The 27,804-nt window shown below is 38.5% G+C and overlaps 1 protein-coding gene and 1 long non-coding RNA gene across 2 annotated transcripts in view; both read left to right on the top strand.

The window, feature by feature from the left end:
* The window catches only part of FIG4 (FIG4 phosphoinositide 5-phosphatase), a 72,859-nt gene extending 53,154 nt beyond the window's left edge, over nt 1–19,705 (top strand). Inside the window, exons 21-23 of the mRNA XM_074580967.1 lie at nt 1,057–1,139; nt 5,525–5,614; nt 17,769–19,705. Of these exons, the coding sequence (XP_074437068.1) occupies nt 1,057–1,139; nt 5,525–5,614; nt 17,769–17,946 (351 nt within the window). The 3' untranslated portion in view covers nt 17,947–19,705. The remainder of the gene's footprint in view (nt 1–1,056; nt 1,140–5,524; nt 5,615–17,768) is intronic.
* Nucleotides 19,706–20,569: 864 nt separating this feature from the next.
* On the top strand, nt 20,570–27,020 carry LOC141741088 (uncharacterized). The gene is made up of 3 exons (XR_012586260.1): nt 20,570–20,662; nt 21,061–21,143; nt 26,953–27,020. It is a non-coding gene; the product is annotated as an uncharacterized LOC141741088 (long non-coding RNA).
* Nucleotides 27,021–27,804: the final 784 nt, after the last annotated feature.

Below are 27,804 nucleotides of genomic sequence, written 5' to 3'. Positions count from 1 at the left end.
TGATGGCGAAACTGAATAATGTAACAAGAAACAAAAGAACTATGACTGGAAAAGGTGATACTATATCCAGTTGTCCAGTTGATTAAATAAACGTCTACTTTCTAGAACAGGTAAACAATAGAAATGTTTCAGACACTTTTTTTTTCTTTTTCAAGTTAAGCTTAACTTAAAAAAAGAAACTTTAAGGAAGAATGCATTTAAAAGCCTAAGCTTACAAATATTCTATTTTATGTCTCTGTTAGCTAAACAAGGATATTTGGTGAGGGATTTGAATTTTGGTATTTTTTACATCAGCAATGGTAGAGTAGAGAAAAATTGTGCGATTATGGGGTCGGGTAGGGTGGAACCCCAACTGCTATGTCCTTTCTATTCACATCTCTCAGAAGTTAACAATAAAGTGCTTTTATACTTCTGGTCAGGACATATCTTTCCGAAGTTCTTCTTTGACTTTGGATCTTTTTGAACTAAAAGAAAACTATTTTTATAGTTGACTGACTTGCAGTCACGTGTGTCTCGTCAGTAAACGCCCTCAGTTTAACACTGAATCATTAGACACAGTTCGTGAAGTATTGCATGTGCATTAGCTCCTTGTTATAGTTGACTGACATGATTGTGTAATGTATAAAATAAAAATAGTTTTGTTCAACCTGAAGTTTGTAATTATTTCAGAATTGACAGCAGGAAATGTGAGAGCAAATGTGGGACGAGTATGATTTATTCTATATTAAATTTGAACACAGAACAGAATTTAATACCTACATCATTATATGTCCTATAAATATAATTTATTATCCTAATATGTTGTTTTATCTGACATTGTGTTTCAAGAATTCTTTCCTTGTTGAACAAATGTCTTGAAGAATGTTTTTAATAAATTATTTTTTAGTTTAAAAAAAACAACATGCGCAAGCTGAAATTACTATGTATATGACAAACTTGGTTGGTTTTGCCTGCTCTTTAGAAATTATTTTCAAGTTTAGAATTCCTTGCTTTAAAGCAAACTTTTCCTTGGATGTTATTGTATCCTCGGTCTGAATCTTTCTTCTTATGTTCCAGAATGTAGTGCAATCGACAAAAGATGTGTATGGAGTCAATCTTTCAGATGTTCCTTCAGAAGATGATCTTGCAATATATGCTAGGTGAGATAAATTTCCAGTGGTAATCAGTAAAAGATAATTGGAGCTAGTTAAATACAGCTTGTCAAAGTGCTGCCTTTGATTAAGTTTATTTAAATTATAAATCTTAGAGATATTTGGTTATATATGCTATTCTGGTTTTTAAATCAAACTGGTTTTGGAAGTCTCTGTCAGCTCTGGTTTCAGTGGAAGTTACGCAGATGTCTCAATGCAAAATTGAGAACTTAAATCGAATGAAAGATGCATCAGCAGAAATACCTGTCGCTTACTATAGTCCTAGAAATGAATAAGCAAATTCCGTACTAGGAGTGGTTTCATGGTTTTAAGCTATGTAATCTGTGTTTTTTGCATTTTTCAAATGTTGAATTATGCTAATTACGCTAATTCAAATCAGTCATAAGTGAAATAGCCTCTTCTGTAAAAATGCATACAAAACAACAGAAGTCTTTTTTTTAACATAATGTCTTGTAGAGGTACGTGTTAACTGTTACCTTTTACTCAAATTTAAATAGTTGTGTGGCTTTTGGCGTTCAAGGACAATTATTTTTCTGAATACTGTTCAGCCTTTTTCTTGAAACATCTTGGTCTTTTGAGCTTGAAATAAAAAAATTGTGGATTTGATAGGGAGACAGGGAGACCATTGCTAAGTCTGGTATAGACTATGAGGAGAAAAGCTGAGCAAAGAGGTCAGAATACCTCACGCTGTAGAAGCATGGATATCTAAGTGACACATATTTGTACTTTTGAGTTTCAGGAGAGGGAGAAGTCAGTTTGGCCCTTGCCGTTATCAGAGTTTCATGAAATAATGACATGCAAATGTACGTGGTGTGCGGGTTTGTGTGTGTGTCTGTATGCACAGCACTAAATGCAGGATGTGTAATAATGTGCTCTTCTATGCTGCATGTAGAACAGCATCGTGCTGCCACTTGTTCTTAATAAATGGTTTTGTGCATTCAAACCGTACGTACAGGAAATGAGTAAGTCAGAGCATGGTGCAAGACAAACTACCGCTCCTTGGGTGGTCCAGCAAATTCTCACTCAGCTCCTGCACTTTGAGGTAAACTGCTGCAATGTGAGGCAGCGTGCTGCACAGCGCCGGCAGGCTCTCCTCAGGAGCCTGGAGCTGCTGCCTCATCATGAGCAGCCGGAGGTAGGAGTTTGGTGGGCAAGCATCAAGCTATCGCCTCCCAGTATCGACTACACGAAAGCTTCTGCTTTTATTCAAGGATAACTTGTTCTTTATCCTGTACCAGACAGCGGTCACTGCTCCACAGGAGCCATGAACTACCAGCTCCCCAAGAGTGAACAGCAAATTAATAGTATGCTTCTCCAACGAAAGGCAGTGACTCCGTTGTATCAGGAATGCTGTTTCTGAATTGCCGTAACCCCACACAGAGCACTGGCTACGTGTTGCCATTGTTAAAAAACACGCACTTATGCTATTGTTCTCAAATTCTCTCCTCAATATCACACAATAACACTGGAGCCCAAAAGAACCTGGTTCAAATCTTTTTTTCTTGAATCACAAAATTTCAAAAGGCTCAAATTAATTTCTTGACTCAAACCAAAACTGAACTAGAATAATTTCAGTTATAGATGAACTAGAACTGAACTGAAAAGTTACGTAACTCCCTGATGGAGGAGATTCTTTCCTAAACTGCAGTCTTTTTCTTTGAAAACTAGACAGAATAATGGGAATTCAGTACTGGAGATCACTTGGAGAAATTTAGATCCAAATTGAAGACCGTCTTAGTTTTGAAGACTTACAGTGCTGTTGCCAAGAGAGCAACTGCTTATCCAAGACACCAGGAGTGCAAATCAATTACATTAGCTTAATAAACTAATGTTTCAAACACCTACTTAGAATGTAGAATTAATGGAGTTTGGGAAAAGGGGCTTAAGAAAACTATACGTCATTTCAGAAAAACACTGTGTATGTCGAAGTGAATACCTGTGAGGCATGCATTGAAATGGGCTTGTGTGCATTTTTTTGATTTTTCTAATATGTAATAGCAGTTATACTTGAAACCTCTTCAATGGGAGGGAAGTTTTAATTCACTGTGATACATTCTCATTTGTTGATATGTGATGATTAATCCTGACTTAGTTCATTAATCCTCTCAAAGCTTTATTTTTTTCCTTTTTATTTAACCGGTTTTTTCTATTATTTTTTCTTTAGGAGTAGCTACTTCTCTTGCACTCTTTGGTTCTTTGAATTCCTATTTCTACCTATTTCCTACATGCTGAGTAATTTGAAGATAGTACACTTGACAAGGGTTGAGGAGGATGTTTCTCATTATTTCTGAAATTTTTGACTTCACCTGTGCCTCTAATTTTGGTTCTTTATGTTAACCTCTAGAAAATGGATGCCAATTTGACAATTACCCTTTGGTACACCGGATAGTTATTGTTCTGGAAATGGCCCAGTGTGAGCTGGTGTCTACTACAAGTCACTTTGTGCAGATGAGCAACTCTGCGGTAACATCCAGAATTGGAACTACTTCCCATTTTACAATTTCTTAGGCTGACCTACCATTGAGTCTATTGTTACAGTAGCACTGTAAACTCCATGGGGGCTTTGAAGGTCCCTATTCATATCCTTTTCAGGACAAAAAAAAGCTTGCATTTATTTAATTTCCCTCAAGCAATGCAGGTTTTAAAAATATAACAATTATAAATTCCTTACCTCTTTTAGTTATCAAGACGTAGTGCTATTTATGGTCTGATGTGCTGATTTATGTGGAAAGTATAGATTGTACTGACGTCCTTCATTACAATGTACATCGCTTGAAAATAGCAGCAATTTATTTCACAGTATGATTACAGTTCTCACTTCAAGTCTTTTTCTATTATTGTAATAAGGGAAATGGAGATATATGGTCATGACTCTACTTGACATCATTGGACATGTTATGTATTTTTTTCTTTATTAGCATCAGGCACTCACAGATTTAAAATGCCTCAGGTTAAATTACTTTACGTCAACTGATCTATATTAAGTCTCTATGCAAATGAAAAGTAATTTGAATCTGTTCAGCCCATTTTCACTGATGGCTGGGGGTAACTTATGTTAATTCTCATCAAAATAGAAATCACAGAAGCGCAGTTTGGTTGAGATTGGAAGGGACAAGGAGGTTCCTCAAATAATTTAAGGATATGTACTGCAGATAAACTGTGCATGGTATCTTATTGATGTCTGGTAACTTGCTTGTGTTAATTTAGGCCTTGTTTGTTTCAGAATATTGGATAATTTGAAGCAATTAATAAAAATACTTACACCTTTAGTTTAGCTTGATTTGTTTTTTTAAGCTTGTTTCAATAGCAAGCTCCAGTACTAGATTTTAATTATCTTAATTTCCACTTATAATTCTCTTATTTAGAAACGTAAGTATTTGTTCCTTCGCATCCAAAGTGATGTTGCATGTTTTTGAGGCTTTTGTTTCTGCAGTATAGAATCTGAATGGAGCAGAAAGAAAAGCCACAATAAGTTGTTTAGGAATGTATTGTTCCTTTGTCTTTTGTACACTCTTCCATGTGATTGCTTTTGCGCTGTTAGTTGTCCCCTGTTAAAATGTAGTAAATATTTCTGAAATACACAAATAGGACTATTTTTAAGCTAAATGGAAGCTAACTATTAAGAAACCCCCCTGCCTCAGAAAACTAAAGTGTTAAATCATAACTAACACTTACTTCTGTTTTCAGATGTTTGGAGAGTGAACAAATTGAACTGCATATACATGTATTGAAACCCTCTGACTTTTCCTCTTAGATCGAGTGAATAAGATCAGTGATTAACTATTTTTTTTTTTAATTTTGCTCCAATTCATTGCCAAGAAAAAAAGCCATAAGAGTATTTTCCATCTTCAGTGTCTTCCAGCAAATATTTGGAGATGGGGGAACTCGTCTAAAAGGTTTCGCTTGTAAATAAGCGATCTGGACAAACAGCATTTCAGCTGAATAAACTAGATTGAATTTGGCTGAGGACTGACTTAAATCTGAAACTTGAGAGACTTTCTGTCTCTTGTGCTGACTTTTCCCATAGGCTATTCATCTGACTGATTGCTTTGAAAAAGACATGGGAAGTTGACTGTAGCGGGCTGCCAGTTTCGTAGGAGCGGAGACCTGTTTCTATCCCATGACATACTAGGTGACACCAATTAACAGGCAAATCTTTTTCAAGCTGAAAGGAGCTGCTGAGTTCTCACATACACTCACTGTAACGTTTTAGAAATCCCTCTTACTTACCAGGCAGGTAGATCGTGATTGGTGACTTATATAACATGACCTAAAGACTCATTTTTTGGTGCCATTTTCTTTCATATGATGAATTTTTTTGGGTTAGTTCTTTTATTTCTTTGATTTATTCTTCTGTCTATTGCTTTTCACAGGTTTGTTCAGCTGGGACAGAGTCAGCATAAACAAGACAAGAGCAGCCAGCAATTTTGCTCAAAACACCACTTCGATAAGGTTATAAATTTGTAAGTATTCTTGTTCTTTTTCCCTTTAGCCTGTTTTTACTTTTGTCATTAGGCCTGAAAAATCATCAGGTAAATTTGATGTTAAATTGTTTGAGTCATACTTCTGTTGCTTTTAGTGCATAAGGGGATTCAATGCATAGCAGAAGAATTGGGTTCCTACTTCACCCTTGTAACTTAAAGTGTATTTTTTGTGGTTTTTTGTTTGTTGGGGTTTTGGGGGATTGGGGCTATTTTTTTAGGGTTTTTTTTTTTGCTTGTTTGTTTTTGATTTGTGGTTTTGGGGGTGTTTTGGTTTGGTTTTTGGTGGGTTTGTTTTTTTAGTGCCAAGATGCAAAATTCTTAGCAATGCTGAGTTATCACAACACAAAGTGCTGAAGCTACTGAGTTTACTTGGTACTCAGCTACTGAGTGATTACTTTTGAAAGAGGTAGTTTGAAAAGGATTGGTTGACTTGCATATTCTTCGTTAAAAAACATTCAAAGTTGCAATTCAGTCTGTAGTGTGCAGTTATCTGAATTTAGTTGTTCTGAGAAGGCTACAAGTGTGCTATATTTGTTTTAGTGGACATTTGAGGAGTTTGGAGAGGTCAAGCAGGATATTTTTTTATTTTTATTTTTCTGGTGAGTGTTGGAGAGAGTAGGGTAAAGTGGGAATTGATTCCTGCTTTGTTTTGTGCACTTGATGTCCATCTGTGTTACTGAAGTCAGAGGATCTAGCCTAGCTTTAATCAGCATGCAGTGTTTTAACTGAAGAAGAGAACATATTGAATCTTACATACATGTTTTTTAACAATTAAAGTCTGATACATTTTCCTCAGAAGTATCTCCCTGGGTTTTTTTGGTTGTCTGGTCTTTGTTACATACTGGTTGTATGCATTTGTCAGTGATGCTTTGAGCTGAGGAGGCAATTTTTTAAACAATTTGTTTGTTACTATAGATAACTTTTGCATCTTGTTCCAAACAGGTAAGGAGATGATGGTAGGTTGTAAGGGAAGGTCAAGCTCCAAATGCTTCTTGTCAATGAAGTACTTCTTGAATACTTTAATCCTAAGAGTTAAGTATGGGAGCCATATTCAACAAAGCCAGTTGTGTCCCTGGGACTCTAGGAGGATTGCTCCCCAGGGACATCTGCCATGTGGAATAACTTCTATGTATTCTGTTGTGAATGGAGTAAGTTTCCATTAATATGAAAAATAACTCTAATGTTAAAATGACAATAGGTGCACATATTTAATTTATAATGAAATAAGGAATTTCACTGTGTGTGATTATGGATTGATTATTGCTGTACAAGAATGGCCTCTAGTGATAGGCCAGATCATGTGAATCTTTTCTTAGTAGTAGTATAAAAAAAGGGTCATGATATTATCCAAATGTCATAGTATTATTGAAGCAAGTCTTAGAATTTAGATGATCAAGTCCTAACTTCCCAGTTGACATCATCTTATATACTGTAGGCAGCTTAAAGTTTCATCAAGGTAGGTTTTTATTTACTTTTATCTCTGGGGTACGTGATCTCTTAACCCTCAGCTTTGTTTCCTGCACTGCCTCTAGTCTACCCCCTCTGTGCTGATGAAGTGAGGGAACCTTGAATATAGCATTTACCCAAGTAAGGATAGAACCTGGGGATGTCTCAGTGGCGCTGAGGGAGCAGGATAACATGAAGCAATTTAAAATTGTGTATGAGACAATACTACCTAATATTTGATATTTGGCATTATATACATTTAAAATGGTGATACCACTGCGCATGGTTCATCATTGATAAGCTTACACTTTGTAGGTAAATGTGGCTATAGTTTATGGTTTTTAAATATGAAGGAACAACCCTGAATGTTTTGAAGGGAAATGGTTATTAAGAAATTATTTTATAATAATAGGAATATTTTTGCTATGAACAAAGGCGATTCCTTTTTTGTAATTGCAAAATCTCCCAGCATGTTTGATAGTATAGGAGATAATAGTTCGTTTCTTGCCCCCTTAAAGTAGAGTAAATTATTCCCCATGCTACGCTGCTGTAAAATTAACACATTAAAGAGAGACTATACACATAATTCCAATGGGTTTTGGGTAGTCAGATGTTCATTTTTCTCCTTTCCCAAGTGTAATTTCCATGTGTTTTTTGAATAGCACAAGTGTAAAAGTCATAGAGCACACAAATCTGTGCCTCCTGTCACTCTTCCTTTTGAAGTCACGTAGATCATCTTTCCCTACCAGTTCTACCAAATGTGCTCTTTTGTGCAGATCTGAGAGGAAACGGTATCTTATAGTCAGTAACTTTTTTTCTGAAGATATATCTTTATACAGCTTAAAAATTTTCTTCAGCTTTTGTTCTGCAACTTTTAAAAAATGTTTAGAAACTGTTTGGACGATGACAGATTATTCTTTCAAGAAAACTCATAAATGTAGCCATTCTTTAAAGGCATGTTGTTCGATGTTGAAACAAAGAAGCGTTCTCTTACTGAGTTTGAAATGCTGCTCTGAATCAGGAATTTCCTTGGAGAATATACTAACTTTTTAGAGATAAAATAGCATGAACATACAATACTCAAGATTAGGTTGAGAGAGTTTTCAGTAAGAGCAGCTGAGGCACATCTTGCACTTGTTGGACTGTGTATTTCCTTGTTTCTCAAGGGGCACTTGAAGAAATTGAAAATTTATGGTAACTTGTATTAATTTGATGTTAGGTGCATTTTAAATTGAAAACAATCTGGCAAATTTGATTCTCCAGTAGTTCCTTCTAGATACAAATGCAATTAAACCCCAGTCCTTTTCATAGTAAAGTGAAGTACTCAATCTAAAACTTTGGTTTCTCATCAGCAGTGAGATATAATTTAGGCTTAGATTAGTTGCTGTTATTTCCACACTTTTCAAGAAAATCTTTTTTTTTATATATACTTTTTTGATCTTAAAAAAAAAAAACCAAAACAAACCCAAAACAAAACACCTCACAACCTTAAACCTTGTGGCCTTTTTTGTCAAGTACATAAAGCCAATATGAAAAGAAATATTTCCTATTTTTACAATGTCACTTCAGTGATATTTATGAACCCAAATATACGTTGTAGAAATACTGAAGAGAAGCTTCTGGCCTAAATTTAGAAACTGTAAGTATAGCTTAGAAGCAAAAAATGGATGCTTGAACAGGGACTACAGTGATGCAGTGAAATAATACTGAAGAGGAGTGAAGAATGTGGAAGGATATTGAAGTTCCTCTCTTTGTTCATAGAAATTCTGTGAACGAAAAAAAGGTAGAATTTTAGTTAGAGCTAAATGGAGCTAGACAGAGCTTAACTACTTTTAGTACGATCTGTTATTGTGTATGTGAAGAAAGACTTTGAGTACTGTAGTATAATTCCTGTTGGCTGATGCAGTGCACCTGTTCCTAGTTCCCTAGTACTCATTGTGGTGTGGTATAAATAATACTGTGGAAAAATACACTCTGAATCACTTTCCGAATGTACTTCTTGCATCTAGGACTATGAGAAATGTGATTGCCTCCCAAACAGGGAATTGAGTGTTCTGATTCACTGCACCACTTCTTGATGAGTGCTGTGCCTGTGCCCGTTGTGGCCTATGCAATATAGCGACAGTGCTTGTGAAACAACTTTAATTCATACAGTGGTGCTACTCTCCAGTTCGATTTTGCGGGGCACTGATGATGCTCAAGCAGGAGAACAAATTAGTGAGTGATACCTGCAGCATGGTCCAGGGCTATCTTCTCTTTAAATATTTAAAAAACATGCCCCGTCTTAAGAGATAAGTCATATAGTCTATGTTTTCAAAAGTTCCCTTGGTGTTAAATATGTAATCTTTATTTTTATTTTTTTAAAAATCAAGACTACCCAGACTCTGCTGATCATCCAAGTAGTGATCAAAATTGAGTGGCAACTAGCAATCTACAAGTTATCATCTATGTACAAGTAGGATGTGTGCTGCTTTTACTGGTTTTTTTCCGTGTACATGCACATTATATACGTTATTTTCTCACCAAAATAAAAGTAATGAAGCGAATTTCAGTGAGGTGAAGCACCCTGTGTTTTCCATTTATGTTAATTAAATGCTCTGCTGAAGTATTTTTAATCTATAACACCACTTTAAAATGTAAAAGTAAAAATAGAACAGTACATTTTCAAATTTTAATGAAGTGTTTTACAACCCTAGTTACTTTTGAAAGCTGTTACCTCAGTTTAGAGCAATTCTCTTGTTTATTCAATACTTCCATATGGCTGTTAGTATAAGGCCTATTTCTTGGAGGATTAGATAAACAATTGCTTTATATTTGTAAACATGGCATTATCACTTATTTATAACCATACTAAAGTAAAGGTTAGTGTTGAACTTGTCATCTTACTGTGTATTCACATCAGAAGAGTTCTTGGGGGGGTTCATTATGTTGAAAGGCAGAAGTAAATGAATAAAGTATGTTTAGAGTGTTAAGTATATTTATTTTTTACATTAAACACATGCAAAATCTCTAAATAGTAGTAGCGACTAAGCTGACTGTTATTGAGAGTATCTTCATTTTATATTCTGGGGAAGTGGTTTTAAAGTCATTGTGTGCATTTTCCCTGAAAGTAATTGGTACTTCATGTTGTCTAGAAAAGACAAAAGAGTATCAGGAATCAACACCACGTGAAAGGAATCATTTTGTCATTTTGGGCTTGAATGCTCTGTTCATTTTTAGTCACACATCTCAAAAAGAATACTTCTGGGAAGGGTCTGGGGAAAAGCAATAGTGTGATCAGAGTTGTAGAGCTCTCCAGAAGAGAGCTGGCTGGGGACTGAAGGAAATAAGTCCATGTTGTGATGGTTTATAAAATGCTCTACTGAAGTTTGACAGGTGGAATGGTTTGGTATTATAGTAACAGCATGACTGGATTTGATGGAAGAATTAACAAAAGAGCTGAGCCAATTCTGAACAGCTCATTGCCACCAAAAGGGGGAGGTCCTGCTCTTTCCTTCCTTCTTTATCTTGTACTTTTTCAGTTATTTGTGCAAGCTTTGCTACTTGTTACACTGCTCCATAAATCAGTTCAGTTTATCACTCTGCAGAAAACTAATTCAGCAAAAAAAAGCAAATAGTTTCCTGTTAGATTAATGAGATTATTTAGACCAGTGAAAGTCCCGGTTGTCACCGGGGCCAGCACTAGAGAGGCAGATCCATAGGGTCAAACTCAGCAGCACTTTCTTATGTGGTTGGTGGCAACTTGTTAGATTGGCTCAGTCATCTTGCATAGCACCCTTTTGACAGATTGGGGAGCAGAGCATGCACTTTTTCCAGGGATCTTGGGAAAATGGTTTGAACTCCTTGTGCTTCAGCTCCATGTGTATGTAGAAAAATTATCTTTTTCCCATTCATCTGGTCTGTCAATATTGAGCTCTGAGCTTTTCAGATTAAAAAGCTTATGTGCCTAGCATTTTTTGGTAGAGTTGTCAACTGAGATACTCCATATTACAAAACTGTTAGCATTCATCCGCCTCATACTGATTTAGATCATAATTTTCATTTATTTATGTCTGTTTGAAATTAAAAACCATAAATGCATTTTTAACTACATAAATGTTCACACTTGACCTCTGCATCCTCCACATTTCCTCCCTATCTACACTGAATCCTGAACAAAAGTTTACATGTCAAGTTTCATGCCATCCATTGATGTAAAAAAAAAAAAAAAAGCCTGTAATAGTGGCATGCATACCTTCACAATGAAATGTCTGTTGTGATGAAATTTAGCCATTGTCTCTGAAAACCCTTTTTTAAAAAAAGGCCTTTTTTTTCACCTGAAAAAACACTTTGAGCTATAAAACAATAGTTCAGTACAATTCTGACTTGATGGGGACCTTCTTGTCACTGCAACATACATAAAAATTTAATTTGTCTATATCTGCTGTCCGCCTGGTTTAGCATTTCTGTGTGTCATGTATTAAAAAGATAATGCAATAGTCTCACAAGACTAGAAAAAAAACCACATTTTGAGTTTTATAACTGGTCTTAGATCCTGTTTTTTAATATGTTGAAATATGTTCTGTTATTAAATTTGCCTTTTTCCAAATTTTAAATAAAGAGCTATTGCATCCTTTACTACAGTGATCACTGTTAAAATGCTTCAGAAGTTCGGTGGCTTGAAACTTGTTTTTTTTTTTTTTTTAATTTTATTTTGGGGTTAGTGAGCTGGTGTTTCTCACTTTTGCCTGTGAAGTCTCATTTTGATCCTAATGTCAGCAGCATTGAAGTCATATCCTCTAAAAATGTGACTGTAACGAATTCCTGTGAAATATGACAGGAAATCTAGCTATTTCTACATTATATATTATGGTTTTGTTGAATTTGGGATTTTGTAGTATTAGCAGTCTCTAGCAAAAACCAGGAAGTACTAAACTATATGCAACCTTAGCTCATCCACTTTTAGACTTGTTAATGAAAATTCTCAGGACCCTTCTTCAGCCTGTCCCATTGTCTTCTGTGTAAAGTGATAAATTTCTGTTCATCCATTTAACACAACTGTCTTCCTCAAATAATCCTGTTTGAAAAAGTAAGTCTAAGCTTTTCCTTTCCAAAAAGAAACACAATATTCCTCTTTTGTGTGTGTGTGTGTGTGAGAGCTCTTTTGGTACTTGTTTTGTTTTGTCCTGTACTACCCCTAGGTTCCTTTCTGTGTTCAATCTTTAAATTTTGAATTAGTTTGTGGTCAGCGTAAATTATCCCTACTTAAGATTTATCTTTCCTCGGAGATCACCTTTCTGTATCAGATGTTCTGACCTTCACTCATATTCCCTCTGTCCGCACTGTAGAGAAGCGGCTTCTAATTTGGATTGTAAAATGCTCATTTAGATGTATACTTGTGTAAAGCGAGTCTCTTCTTTCTTTGACCTTTGAAACTGTACATGCTGGTGGAGTTTCAGGTGATTGTTGTGGGACCTGGATACAGTCCAGGTTTTGCTGCTCGTCGCCTCTGTAAGATACAGAAGGAAAATTCTGCTGAAGGCTCTTTCAAGAGCACAGCAAGTAATTTAAAGGGGTATCATTTAGTGGGGATGGACGACCCAAACAAAAACTCTGGACTTGCCATGGTTTTGTAGGTCAGATATATTTGCTTAGGATTGAAAGGAGGCACCAGAGTACACTTTGTCTCCTTTAGATATACTTTAGACACTTGAGGAGAGCTAATCAGTGTTGAAACAAATGTGGTGGCTTTCTAGTGACTGCTATTATTTCTGAGAGCTAAGCGGATCACCACACACTTTTCCTTCAAAGTGTGGAACATCTTTGTTGTAACTGAAGATTTTAGCTGTGTCCTCTTTTTCTGCAGAGGGAATGGTACTCTTGGTGAAACCATAACACCGTGAAGCCTGTTCACAAGTGGGATGAAAATAACTCTACTTTGCATGTCAAGGGTGCTGTCTTTCATGACATAGTCTTTATGTTCCTATCTATGTAATTTTCCCTGTAAAGCCCTAGAGCTACAGGTCTCTAGGGAGATCTGATAGCTAAGTCATAAATAATGGGCTCTCCTTCATGACTGTATTGTAAGATACTAAACTTATTAAGAGGATTAGATTTTTACATGAATAGCGTTAGAGAAATTACTTTAATTAAATGACTGGATAATACAAGCACTTTACAAATAGTTACATCTTAATACAGGGTTATTAATCAAAACTGGCATGCGCGAACATGCGGTTCTTTCAATATATTTTTATCATGTTGAAGCAAGTAGGTGGAAAATTGAGATTTAGTTACTAAACGCTCAAAATTAAATACGCTTTGCTGTCCGGTTTCCGTTGTGCCTACGGAAATTACTTTTGACTCATTAGTGCTTCAGAAATGTCATGTCTTTAGAAACAAATCAATAAATAGAGAAGGCATCAAATTAGTGCTATGGCTTTTCTTTTCTTTTTTTTTTTTTACTTATTTGTTCACTTGCTAGTGGACTAGACAGGCCAGCTACATTTGAATAAGTGACGTCTTTTGCTGTTAGTGACATTGGTAAATTAATACAGTGTGCTAGTGTCGAATGCCATTGCTAGAGTCCCAGCTTGAGTGCTTAAAACTCAATAAATAAGTATCTGCAGAAGCTGTGGGTGCTTTGAAAAGCAATCTACTGTTAAAGCATCTTGATATAAATTTAGATAGTCTAAGGTTCAGTACCAGTTCTGCAAACACCCAGCTTAATGTTTTATAATAAATGAGAAGAGTATGATAGTTATAATGAGAAGAAACTCTCTGTTGGGAAAAAAAAAATAGAAAGAAAAGGTTAAATATGGTAGAATTTCCATAGTATTAGTCATACAGTTTACCAACAAAAAGTAAAATAAAACACTGATTTGGTGAGAGCATAATAGCAGAGGTTGGACTCTTCAGAAGGGTTTCAACTCTTTAGAAATAAGAGTTTTGTTTTGTTTAAGAAAAGCATAAAAATGGTAAGCATTTTAGAAATTTTATCCTAATTATACAGGCAGGTAACTTGCTCACATTTTTTAGTATTTGTTTACTTTCCAGTGTAGTGCCACAGAATTCTATGACTAAGAAGCCTAAACAGGAATTGTCATACAATCTAAAATAAGGAAAATTAAAAATGTATTCTATGCGGTAAGGCTTCACTTTTTTGCAAACTCTTTAGCTTTACTTTTTTCTCTAATTCTAGAACGGTCGAATGTTTCTATGACATAACCTAGCAAATTCTGTCTACAGCCTCGTAAAATGTAACTTGGTTTTAAGGATGCAGCCAAACTCTGTGGGTGACCAGTGATTTTGTTGTCTCAAATTCAATAGTATACCTCTGTAAGTAATTCTGTCATTGCAGTCAAAGTATAATCAACTGAATTTATTGTTGTGTAAAATGGAAAAATATGACTTTAAGATGGAAATCTTTTTATACAATATTCCAGCTATAGTGGAATATTAGGCGTACTATATTACATAACACGTTGCAGTCATTTTATGAAACTGACAAACCATCACGTAATGAAACATCCAAAATCTATCGTATTTTAATAAAATAAAAGGCTACAAAATAAGGGCGCAAGTTTTTTTGGCAGTTTTAATAGAGATCCTGATTTACAAACAGTGACAAACATTAGTTTATGCTCATAATGCAACTAAAAGATTATTACTGCGTTTCATTTATAGAAGGGCTCTGACATCGTTTGAGTGTTCCAGTTCTTCAAAGGCATCGTTCCTTGTTTTTTCCCTTTAAAAGAGGAGTTTATACACACAAAAATAACTTCTCATCTCTTGAAGAGCACCCAGATAGTGAGTCATAACTGTGGCTTCTGTGGAATATGGCAATGATGCTAGTATCTGTCTATGAAATCTTCATTGCATTTGGGCTGGTCGATGATTGCTTTTGGAAATAGTGAGCTTTGACAGTAAGTTGCTGCTGTAATTTCTTACCTGAGAATTTTTGAGCACAAAAATATGTGCATATGCTCATACAATATTTAACAATAGCGTTCTGACTGGTTTTTAGCCACTGATGCTGGCTACTCTTCCAAGATGCTATTATGTAAAGTATTTAGAAAATTTGTCTTCGGTAGCTAAAACAGTAGATGGCAAATGAAAAGCTAGTTAAAAAAAATATCCCAGGTATTAAATGCAGTTTTGGTCCTCACTGCATTATCGAGGAGGACGGAGAAGACCTTGGAACTCTGCATAAATAGGAAGGTGACAAGGCTTATCAAAAAAAAACTAGTGTATGAAGAGAGATGAAATACGCTTGGTTGTATGATAATGATGAGGAGGAGGCAATTCTTACATTTCTCCCAATGTAAGAATTACAAGCAACCAGGCTCGTGATAACAAATGACAGGAATGTCACATCAGACACAAGTAACGGAATTTATTCCCACAGGATTCTGTGAGTGTCAAATCCTAGAAGAAACAGTGAAAACCTGTGGAAATGACTTTTCATGCAACAGTAGTCTGGTTTCAAATTTTGCCCAAGGTAGATCATAAATCCTGGTTGCTCAAATACAGGAGGGTATACTGGAGAAGGGATTGCAAAGTACCTGTTCTATTTTAATAATCTGTCCTTAAAAATTGCTGGTAGCTACTCCATGAGACAGGCTCATTGGCCCCATGAAATTTTGGTTCAACCTGGAAAGAAAGATCTGATTTAGAGAAGCGTTCAGTGTACGTAGTGGTAGGAAAGTGAGTCTCTAGAATTCAGATCTTTGTGTTGTACTGAATACTTGGGCAGCTTTGTTTATATGAAGTATTTGTAAAGCAGCAGTATTTTAGTAGCTAGCTAGAAAGGAAATTAGCTTTTCCAGCTGAAATAGGAACTAAAAATGTATGACACTGATGATTTAGAGAGTTCTTTGAAACATGGATGTCTTTTCTTTTTTTTTTTTTTTTGTAATTGAGAAGGAATTTATTTTTCCTGTTTAGCATTTATAGGTGCATTGCATCCACTGGTCTAGATAATCATAGCTCTGTCAGATCGTTTTTCCTTGGAGTTCATTTCAAACTTTGATTTCCTCTAAATCAAACTGTATCGACAAAAGGAGAAGTTAATGCATAAGTTACCTTCAGATGGCAATGTGTTAGTCATTGAATATTCTGTTGTGGAATCCAAAATGATCTGCTATTACACAGGTTAAACATCTATACTGTTCCGCTCTGGGAGTATTTTATAAATAAATTACTAAAATACTGCTGGGAAATGTACATAGTGTATTTCTGAATACAGCTTTCACAATAGCTAAAGTGCTTTAAAATTGAAGTGATTTACTACACGATACTTCTAGTGTTTATTAATTTATTATGTATTGTGTATAAATAGTTGTGTTGCTATCTTGCAATTGTTTGTGGAGAAGACATTACTACTGAAGTGTTTGGCTTAGAACTGCAGAATATTATAAATTGGAAAGGACCGTGGCGGTCATCTGATCCAGCCCCCTGCTCAGAGGAGGACCAAATTAGATGAGGCTGGTCATGGCCACATACCCTTGCATTTTGATTATCCTTAAGGAGGGAGGTTCCACAGCCTCTCTGAGCAACCCGTTCCAGTGGTAAACCACCCTCATGGTGCAAAAAAGTTCCCTTGTATCTAATCAGAATGTCCCATGTTGCAATATGTATTCCATTTTTGAAATTTGTCTTTTAATCACGCACTCCAGGAAGAGTCTGGCTTTTCACTATCCATACCCTCTCGTTAGGTAGCTGTTGAAAGCAATAAGGTCCCCCTTAGCTTCTCTTCTCTGGGCTGGACAAACCCAACACTTGCAGCCTCTCTTCTTATGCCATGTGTTCCAGCTCTCTAATAATCTTGGTGACCCTTGCTGGATTCATCCAAGTACTTCCTTGTCTGTCTTGTACTGAAGAGCCCAAGAGTGGGCACAGTTCTCCACATGTGGTAGCTCAAGCCCTGAACAGAGGGAAACAATCGCTTTACTTGACCTGTTGGCTACGCAGTTTTCACGAGTTGCAGTTAAAAGGCCAGTTTCTACTTTATGAGGGAGTGTGATTTACAATAGTGCTTAGCAAAGGTCTGACATTCTCAGGTTCTCGTAAACTTCCAAACTACATCTTTTTCTCATAAGATGAGTACATTTAAATGTTAGGATACAAAGACAGCATTTATGGTACACAGCTATTTAAAAAAACACTTTCATAAAATATGAGCTGTACCAGTGTACAGAGTGCTCTTTGCTGGTAATAAGTTGGCTGTTTCCTGGTAATCAGATAGAAAATTCTTATCTGATAAGTCCTTTCTATATGTTGTTTCAGAGTATGGTAACTTGCTTGTCATAATTACCACTAAGTGGATAGCTCAAAGTTTTCCTGTTACTGGCTATAATGCGTGGCACAGATCTTTTTCAGCTTGGGTACTTACTGACGGTAGCAGATGTGAGGGAGGATGAAGAAATGAGGACAGAGTCTGGAGGGAAGTGAGAAAGTATTCTGTAATGTGATTAGTGACAACTTACCTAATTACCCTACTTGGAAAGCTGGGTCTTATCAGGTCTGCAGTAGTGATAAAAATCTAGGTAAATGAATTATCTAGTGGGAAGTTTCCCTTTCATTGACTGATATATATATATATATATATGAAGGAAAAGAAATACTCCTATCTCTGTGGAAAATTTTTACCTAAAATTCCAAATATTCTGTGTTTCATTGTTTTGTTGTTTGTTTGTTTTTTTCCCAGAATACCCATCTCCTCCTTTTCTCAAGACAATATTTACGAAGTCCAGCCTCCAAGAGCCGATAGGAAATCAATAGAGATTTTTCATGCACACATTCAGGCTGGAAGAGGAAACATGCAACCACTGGGAAAAGATGACTTCCTCATGTACAGAGAGTACATTCGAAACAGATACCTGTAAACACAAGCTGGATTTTCCTGACAAGTCTACTGCACTGATAGGTCATAAAAATAATTTTAGAAAGGAAAACTAGTTTGGTATTTTGCAGTAATAAATTTATTATCTAACATTTCTATTTATTATGCTTTACTATTATACATTTACAGTATAGTGCTTTACAGGAAAAAAGTGATTTAATATCTGCTCTTCGGCTGAAAGAGAAAGTGTATCGTAAGTGATTATTCAGAGCACCTACATTCACTGAAGAGTAAGTAGCAATTTATGGGAAAGAAAATACTGCATCTTTAGGCTTTTTTTATTAATTTCTTACTTTGTTATGTTTGCTAGTAAAGTTGAAGTGATTTGTACATACAAATCAGAAGATAATACTTTTCTTCCTCTTTGTTCCATGACAGCAAACAATCTTTTTTACAACAGAATGTTTTCTGATATTTCTTGACATTTTTAGCAAACTGAGTGCTAAAATGACTGCTTGTAATTTACTGCTTTCTTAAACAAAAGTGGAAAATGTGTGGCTTATTTCAAAATAAAAATTTGCTTCTAGACTAACAAACTTTGTAACCCTAATTTGTGTCAAAACTAATCTCACTGGTGCTAGTAGTTACAGAATCTGTGCCACATGCAGGGTGAAAATGGCTTGTGACTAATTATCATGGGCTTCTAGTAGGAATCTGAGGCGAACTGCTTACTGACTGACTCTGCAAATGAAGGAATGAGCTCCGCTTTACTCAGTTTAAATTCTTAGAGGGCACAAAACCCTCCTGTCGTTTTTCTGTATGACAGGCGTTACCCTTTTTGCAGCATGCTCTTTCCATCCCCGTATTTGTGCTCCTGCGAGATGCTTTCAGGTTCAAGCCTACAGCCTCCCACGATACCAGTATGGGTGAGTGAGGGTTGGGGACTGGATCAGCTGGGGTGGTCATGCAAGAGGAAGCAGTATATGGGTTAGGCAAGAATATCACGCCCAGTGCTAGGTAAGAAGTGGAGAGGCAGCAGGTATCTGAAAATAGGTTGTTTAATTTGGGCTTGTTATTAAAACATTTCTCAAATTAAAAAAAAAAGGGGGGGGGGGCGGATTGAAACCCCTATTATTTGCTATTGCAAGCTAAAATTCCCAAATTCCCAACACTGCTTTCTAGCCCTTTGCCTTGAAATGTACTGACAGTGTCAGCAGCATCCTTGACAAATCACATTATTCTGTAAGCTTGTACAGACCATATTTGGGGATTTTCTGGAATAACTAAATAACTCTTTTAGGAATGTCAGCCAGCTTCATGTGCTAGATGTTGAGAACATGTTTGTATTCCTAGTAAATTGCTTGCGGGCAGCTACCCCAGATTCTTGTCTGCATGCTGCAAACATATTCTGAATATGTTTGCATATTTTATCCAGTAAGTTGCATTTTCATCAGTAATTCAATGAGAGAAAAGATGCAGTGGGTAAAGGGAAAAGACAGAAGTTTCTTGTGATAAAAGTATGTTGTTTCAGGGAGTGACTTGTACACAGTGAGAGAACATGGTACCTCAAGCTACTAAAAAATTTTGGTGACCAATCTCTTTTTTTTTTTTTTTTAATTGATTAATCCTGTTTTGAGAGAAAGGAATGTATTTTAGGAGATGCAAGAACGAATTGTCACTTTAGATAATACTTCATTGCAACTGTTGATGTTTTTTTTTCTCTGGAAAAAAGTGTACTGAATTCTTTTGTGTAATATGAAAAATAATTTGAAGGAATAAATGCTTGCTTTGGAAAAATGTAGAGCTGGAGTCCTTATTCTAATAAGGCAAATGCATGCTTTTCTTGCTGCACTTAAACTATTTCAAAGCTTGTTTTCTAGACTGTCACAATCCTTTTGTTTTTCATGGATACTGGTCATACATAGAAGTTGCTCTTGAAAGCGTACCACGTAACCATGGATAAGGCAGAAGGTGATGCTTTCTCTTTCAAGGTCTAATGTTGCAAAATATGAAACTGTAATAATTTCACAGCTCTAAGAGAAAATACGTGCACACTTCAGCAATTCGGAGTCCTCAGGAAAAGAGGATTAAAGGGTTTCATTTTTACAAAGTTTTGAGAGATGAATGATATCTTGGTCCATTCTCTGTAGTATAACGCCAGGCTTTTCAGTGTCTCTGTAAATGTGTGCCATGACAGTCCTGTCGTGGTGTCCCCTTGAATCTTAGTGTGTGTGACTGCTGCTCGTTTCTCCTAGCCGCTTATGGGGATTTAAGCCATGTGCATTACTTCACGTGCTTGGGTATTAATATTCGGGTGATAGCTTCTATGATCTACCATCAGTGTACTCTTAACAGCTGCTAAGAATACCTCAGGGTGCTAAAGTCAACTGTTTACTAGGTTTGTTTAAAAAAAAACAAAAAACACACAAACCAAGACTCCAGCTTAGCACTGCCTGAGTGATAACCTTTCAACAGGCTGAATTGATCCACTGCCTAACGTATGTAAATGGTTACTTTAAAAAGAAAATACTCTCATCACCCATATAACAAGTTCAGCTCCAGAGATGCTGCCTCTGTATCCACCTATTTGATTCTTTCCTTGTGATAATATGCTTCAGTTCTCAATTGTGCTAGAAGTTCAGAATAAATGCCTGTATTTCCCTTTCAGAAGCTGAGGAAAAAGTGTGTAAAATAAGTATAAACACAAAAAGAATGGTCCGTGTTGGCTCTGAAGACTAACATGGTGCTCTTTTTGACTCGTAAGTGCTAATGATTAAGCTATATGGACAAATAAAACATTTATGAGAAATGTGTTGGTTTTCCTCCAAAATATATTTAGTTTGTTTCAGCGTGTTTGAAGGTTACACTGAAATACAATGCTAAAATGTACATCTGGAGAATATCGACTTTGGGTCCGTTTCTTGTGGGTTCACGGAGGCACGGACATCAGGTTAGGTCTCCATCATTTCTGAGCCAGTGGTTCTTTGATGCCAGTCCAACAGCTTAAGCTCTGTTCTATGAGCCTCTTCAGATTGATACTTCTCTTCGGAGCAGTCATTCCCCAACACTTTCTTTGGTAGTTTGCCGTCCTTGTGAGTTTTGCTTCCACCTGCAAAACCCACTGACTTTTTGTTCTCTCCCTCTCATTCCTTTCCAGAAAGACTCAGATGTGACCCTGAAATAGGATCCTTTTGATGTGCACGCAGCTGCAGCTACCAGAGAGGAGAAAGTGAGAGCGCTGTACGTACTTCAGTGATGACATTTGTGGCAGCTCTTTGTTTTGGTGTTGAGTTTTTGAGATTTTTGCACAGGATCCCAGGGAGGTTCTGCTGGCTTTCGCAGCCTCAGGCCAGCCTTCACTTGTATAAACTCCAAAGAAGGTGGCCTGTCAAATACTCATGTTTTACAGTAAGAGGAAATACCCATTTCACTTGGGAGATCATTTCCTTCTCCGTAGGATTTTCACCCTATCGGTGCCGCCTGAATAATTACACATACAAATACAGTGCATACTTCAATAGTTGCATGAGTGTTAAGTTACGTATAAAGTATTGTTCCATTTTCTTGCATAGATTGGATCAGATTGATCACCTGGAGCCTGGTAGGGAAAAAATACAATGTGCTTGGCTCCCAAATGCCTCCCTCTGTCTTCTGTATAGTTAGAAAATCTAATTCAAGTTGTTACTTTTGGTGGTGGTTTAAAAGTAATGTGGATCTAGTGCAATGTGTTACATGCAAGATGTTATTAATGGAAAAAAAAATATCATACATTGAAATTGCAACCCTTGCAAATATTGGTAAGTGTCAGTTCCCTACTGGAGTTCTTAAATCTGTATGCTACAAAGAAAACTAGTACAGCTGCTAATCTATTAGAGTCAAGTGAGAGAGTACTGTGAAAAGGCACGAAAAACAATGTTCAACATAACTATATATTTCTGGAGGAGCAATTCATGCTTTTTGCCACATCCGACCCAGGGTTTTAATATATATAAATTCCATTCTTTTGAATATATTAATCTGTGAAGAATAAAGAGAGAGCGTAATAAAGGTAGGACGGGCAAGCAGCATGTAATGACCCATCTTGATGGTTCATTTGCATTTTCCCATTCTAGGTGTAGCTATGCTGCTGGCAGTAAAGCCCGGTGTGGTTTTTAGATATTACAGTAGCTGCAGAATATGCATTTGTGATCGTCTTCCCATTTTTAGCATGCAGCACGTACGCTATAGCGTGCCCATCACAGCCTCCAAGTCCTCTCAGAAACACTAGGCCTTGAGAGAGCACTGTTATTTTCTATTCCCTAACAGCTCAGGTACTCTTTTTTTCGGTAATGATTATCTTTTGTTATTCTGTCTCCCTTCTTTTTCCTCTGATTTTGTGGTAGTTTGTTTGATTTCCCTTCCCCTTTCTTCACCACCTGTGGTTCAGAATCCTTTCTTTTAGCCAGAGCTGTGGCACAAGTTGCAGTTGGCCCACTATATCCATATCCTTTTGGAGGTTTCACTTCCTGAAGGAAATGTTATCCTTTTCTTGAAAAACCTTAATGCTTTCTTTGGCAACCCATAGCCCTCCTTTTTCAATGCAGGCTGTGCCATCCTCTGCCCTGCCCAATTCCCTGCCTCCTGTGGTGGCGACAGACGTGTGTATTGTCTCTCTTGGGTTCTCTGTGTCTTGGTAACATATTCTTGAGAAGTGCTTTGCTTGGGTACAGGATGTTAGTGCTTGAACAAATTGTAGACATCACTTAAAAATCTTTTCCTCTAGAGAAAGCCAAGTGCCGCTCTGATTAAGAAAGTAAGAGAGCGTTTAAAGTGGTCCCCTCTGATTGTCTCTAGTCTTGCTATGACAGCACTCTGCAACCTGCTGCCTGGAGTTGTCCAAGGGGGAGGGAGGCAGGTTTTTTGCTCATACTCACAAGAAAGTGGATCCAGCCCGTTTGAATTAGATAGTGTTGGCACGTGTCAAAGTTCACTGGCGTGCCCAGTGAGAGAGAGATTTTTGCAGTGACAAGCCTGGCTCGGGTCCCGTAGGGGTTCTGATGCCTCTGTTCCCTCCCGGTGCCTCTTCCTCGGCATTAGCACTGGGCTGGGACATGCAGAGGGATGGGACTCGTATCCCCTGTGGCTGTCACCCGTGCTCGAACCGGCATGAGCCGTGCCGCAGGGTTAAGCTCAAGCACAGGCTCTGCTCTGCCCCAGAACCCCCCCGGGCCGGGGACACAGGGGACACACAGGGGGCACCCCACGCACACGGAAAACATGACAGCCCTTGTGGTTACATGGGGGAGGGTTCCATTGTTTCTCAAAGAAGGAAGATAACAAATGCTGATTATGTTATTGCCTAATTATACCCACTCTCTTAATCCTGGAATATACTTAGAATGCCTTTTGTTGGCTATGGGAGGATGGGTGGTACGCGTTGACTTGTGTGAGTAAAAGCTCAGTTTGAAAAGCAGCTTCACATGCTTAAAATCAGCCTCTGGTGACTTTCATCTGAGTGCTTCCAGAAAATATTTATCTGCATCCATTCCTTAAAGCATGTGCTATTGTTTCTCAGATATCTTGATTGAATAGGGTTAAAGCGTCTCTAAGATATAAGAAAAAGCCGCTTACAGGCTGTGTTATTTATTCTTCCGAAGATAAGCAACACATTACTTTAACGCTGCATCAGGAGCCATTTTTTTTCTGTGACACAGAACTTCCTGTGCAAAGTGGAATTCAATCATCACCCCCCCGCACACCCTCCAGCACTAACGCACGCCAGTAAGGTGACAGGTGACATGAGCTCATGCTGTGTCAGGTTGGCAGAGGTGGCACTAGCTTGTGTCTGCTGCCAACATTTCTTTCAAAATTCGGGCATCCAGACGTAGTTATCAACAGTGTGTGTTGAGCTGGTTTTGCAGAAGTGCTGGTGCTCAAAATCCCACTGAAGTTCAAACATTCTCCACAGCTCAGAAATCCTGTAACGACTTCTCCCGTAATAACGATAAATGTTCTGTGCCACTCTCTTCCCAGTTTTTTCCCTGATCAAACTACTGGATAATAGACTCAGATGGTCACAAGTCCTGGCTGTGAAGCCTGATGCTGGGCTTAAGGCTCTGCACTCTATTTTGAGAAGTTTTGTTTTCCTCCTCCCCAGATTACAAAGACGTTTTGTAGGATCATGAACTCCCTGCTCAGCAAGAGAGGGACAATTCAGTGAAACTTCTCCTAATGGAGGCAGGATTTTAAGGAGGAGTTAGACCTATCCTCTGGTAGAGAATCCTTTTTCCCCAAAACTCTCCTAACCTTTCCACAGCACAGCCTAAGTGAGCTTTTTAGGTATTTTTCCTTTTGCTCTCCCTTCTCTCCCTGTAAACCGCAGTCCCTTATGGTGGACTTAACACTAGGGAGCAGAACTAGGATGCATCTCAGTGAGGCAAGGGGAAAAGGAAAGGGAAAAAGGCAAACAAGGGAAGAGCTAGAGTTGTCTGAGTGAAAACAGAGGCTTGGACCTCAGTGGGTTGTATTTGAACAGTGAAGCTGATGTGCAGGGAAGAGTAGATTGGTGAGAAGGCCGTAATTTAGTTGCTAGGAACTGCAGAAGAGCCGTGCATGAGCCTGGGCACACGCACCTCGTTTGCTTTCACGTTGTCAGGCAAGTGTGTAGGTTGGCATTACAAAGCCGGAGCACACCGTGTCGCAGAGCCCCAGCTGAGCGTGTGAGCATGGGTCCAACACGCACAGAGACATGTGGAGCGAAGGGCTTGTGCTGCCGTGGTGGGGAGGAGGCTGGGTCGCAGCACGTGTAAAACAAGCAGCGAGCCTGCAGTTGAGACATACCCCATATCCACATGAACCCTGACGGGAGTCACAGCAGTCATTTGGAAGATACATGTGCCAAGCCTAATTTGAATTTCCAAAGGTCACATTTGTCATTCTCGGTGTACCGGCGTTCTCATTAACAAGTGTCTCCAGCTGGTCCTGTGCAATGGCCTCGGGACATGCTGTTGTAACCAAGCGGTGCAGCACAGGGCTACCACCGAGGCCTCGGGCTCGTCTACTCTGCTCTCTGCTTAAGGGGTGTCGTAGGAGAGGGGGCTGTGTACTGGACACACTGTGTAGGTGATCAGATTTTGACCTAGCAGGCCCATCTTGCTGGGTGTTGCATGAAACCCATAGAGCACCTCTCTGGAGATGTAGGTTGGTCTGTAGGACCACCTGATTAAAGTCCATCTTACCTGATGGCAGTGGCATCAGAGCCAGGTAGGCTGTAAACGGAGAGGAGTGCTTCCAGAGGTGAGTCAGCTCACCTGTCTTAGGATAGGATGAGCTACCCCTCTGCAGGTGCTTATTGCTCCCCATTGTGCCGCCTCGGAGGAACCTACACAACTGGCTTAGCCAAGACACCTGCATTTAAAAAACTAAAATTAGACAAGTCCCTTGGTAGCCTTTATAAAACCTGGCAGAGTTGTGAGATAAGGGACCAGAGCTATAACATCATAGTTGACAACGGGTCCCTTACAAAATGATTTTATGGCTTTAACCTCTGGCTCAACCACTCCAGCCAGACACACCTCTGGTACAATGCTTCGCTAAAATATGGGCATATGTCACTTCAGGTCTACTCCATGTTGTGAGGAGTACATGGGACTTCTGATCCATCACCAGCCAGTGCAGAGAACAAGCTGCTTGGGGTCAGCAGACAGAGCTTGTCAGTCATCAGTGGCTTTGACCAAAACAGGACTTGTCTGCGTCTCCACTGCTGATGGGTTGTGGTCACTTCTCTACCCATGTCTGGAGCCTCATCCAGGGACCAACTCTCCCTGACTCCTCTGAGACTCGCAAAGCTTACCTCTGCTTCTCCCCTGACTGCTGCCAGCATATTCTCCATCTGCTGCCTTGGCTTGGATCTCTGACAAATGTTATGTTAAGGAATGGCTTTTCCAGTAACATTTATACCATTAGAGAGTCCACAGACCCATCCACTTCCCACTCATTAAATGCTTTGCCTTCGAAGGCTGGGTTTGGATAGAATTAGTTGGCACTGCAGCCTGCTGAGCAAAAGCCACACACTCGGCCTGGGGGAGCATCACCCTGCCCTAAGCACAGGAAAGGGTCCACAGCCTGAAGACAAGGATACCTGCTTTTTTTCAGTCAGAAGTAACTGGTCACAACTGGGAATCTTCACTTACCTGCCAATATAAACACCACCTGACGTCATGTATCCCGTTTTTGGATGTTCAATATTGAACGTGTCCAACAGATCACTGAATCTGCTGGTCTGTTTTAATCATCACCACTCATCTCCTCCATCCTCCCATTTATTAAATGTTGGCTGCAGAGTATACTGTGGTAGCACAAATACTACATTGGTTTAGTTGTTTCCCAGAGGGGCCATTTACATTTTTTTACTTACAACATCCAACTTACTTAGACATCTTTTTTTTACTGCTTTCATTCTATATATCTTTGCTGTTGCTGATTTTAGAAGTCCTTCTGCACATCTCGAGTATCATGGGGCTGAGCACAGGGCCACGATTCCTGCTCGAAAGCAATCACAAAACTGCCCTTCGCCTTTACAGCTCTGTAGTTGAAGATTGAAGCTGGGAAGTCTACTCAAGGGTGTGTTTCCTGCTTATTCTTCCTTGAGGTGTTAGTTTGCTTCATTGTTGTTTCTGGACTGCAAGATTTGGGCAGACTTGGAACTAGATGTCTCTGGTTATATCTATCCCCTAATATTTTCCTTCTGTTTAATTTTTTATTTTCCTCATCAGAGGCTCAGAGGCTGTGAGCTGTGCCTGTAGAAATAGAGGCTGCAGTTGATGAAGGCAGTTAACACCCTTTCCGTGCTCTCAACAGGTTGTCATGGGCTGAAATTGCAGCGAGTGCTGAGGGTGCAGTCCTGAAATACCCTTCTAGGGACACTTCATTACATCCTCATAAGAGAAAAGGTTATTCAGAAAAAGCCTGAGAAGACATAAAAGCAAAATGTCTCTTTTCCCCCTTGAACTTCATCAAAAGCTCCTGCCGCCACCTGAAATCTCTGACAGCTCTTCACCCCCATGCACAGGCAGGTGGTCCCGCCGGTCCGCTCCTGCAGAAGATGGAAAACGTTCCCAGATCCCATCCGTCCTTCTCAACTGCTCGAATGTGTTTCGGGCTGAGCATCGCTGGGTCTCTGCGCAGCTGTATGTCAACACTTGGGCACAGGCAACGGCGCCGGGCCAGCGCGGGCTGGCTTGTGTTCCCGTCACAGCGGGAGGCATTTTGAAAGACCGTTGCATTTTCCACAGAATCCCCTGAAGCTAAAGGGCTTTATTTTTTGTTAGAGGATAAGTTTTCCAGTACAAAATAAAAATATCATTAAAACACTGTCAGTAGTACAAAGTGTTTGGTACCCAATGAATTTTCTCAAAGGAACCATTTAACTTGAGCTGATTATTGGATCAGTCTGTAAATCCTCCGAAAAATGTCTATCTTCAATGTAAGTGCTATGACTCTGGGAAGGATATGCATGCATTCTTCATAAGCATAGGGTGCTTTTCAGCTTCTAATTAGGGAGCAATCACAAGCACCCCTATAAAGAAATTAATGTACTTTGATGTAATGAATATTTCTCTATTTCTCACTTCCTTTTTTACTGGCAAAAAAAAAAAAAAAGATTTGCCAGTGCTTTCCTTGTAAGTGCTGTGATTTTAGAGCATGCATTTGCACTTGGCTTTGGGTCATTTTGCACGTTGACCGGTTTGTAACTCAACAAATCTACAGCCAGGAGCACAAGTAGGAAATCTCCAGTTCTCTTCTATGCCGAGAGCCGGTCCCAGGGGTTTGTGTTCTCCGCCTTCCCCTGCTTTGAGGGGCCGGAGTGCGGACTCATGCCAGGCATTTGCTCTTGGAATCCAAACTTCAAGACTGTAAACAT

Source organism: Larus michahellis, chromosome 3 (assembly GCF_964199755.1).
Source record: "Larus michahellis chromosome 3, bLarMic1.1, whole genome shotgun sequence".
Classification (NCBI taxonomy): Eukaryota; Metazoa; Chordata; class Aves; order Charadriiformes; family Laridae; genus Larus; species Larus michahellis.
The sequence above is the reverse complement of the archived record's forward strand: the minus strand, read 5'-3'. Positions and strand labels throughout refer to the sequence as shown.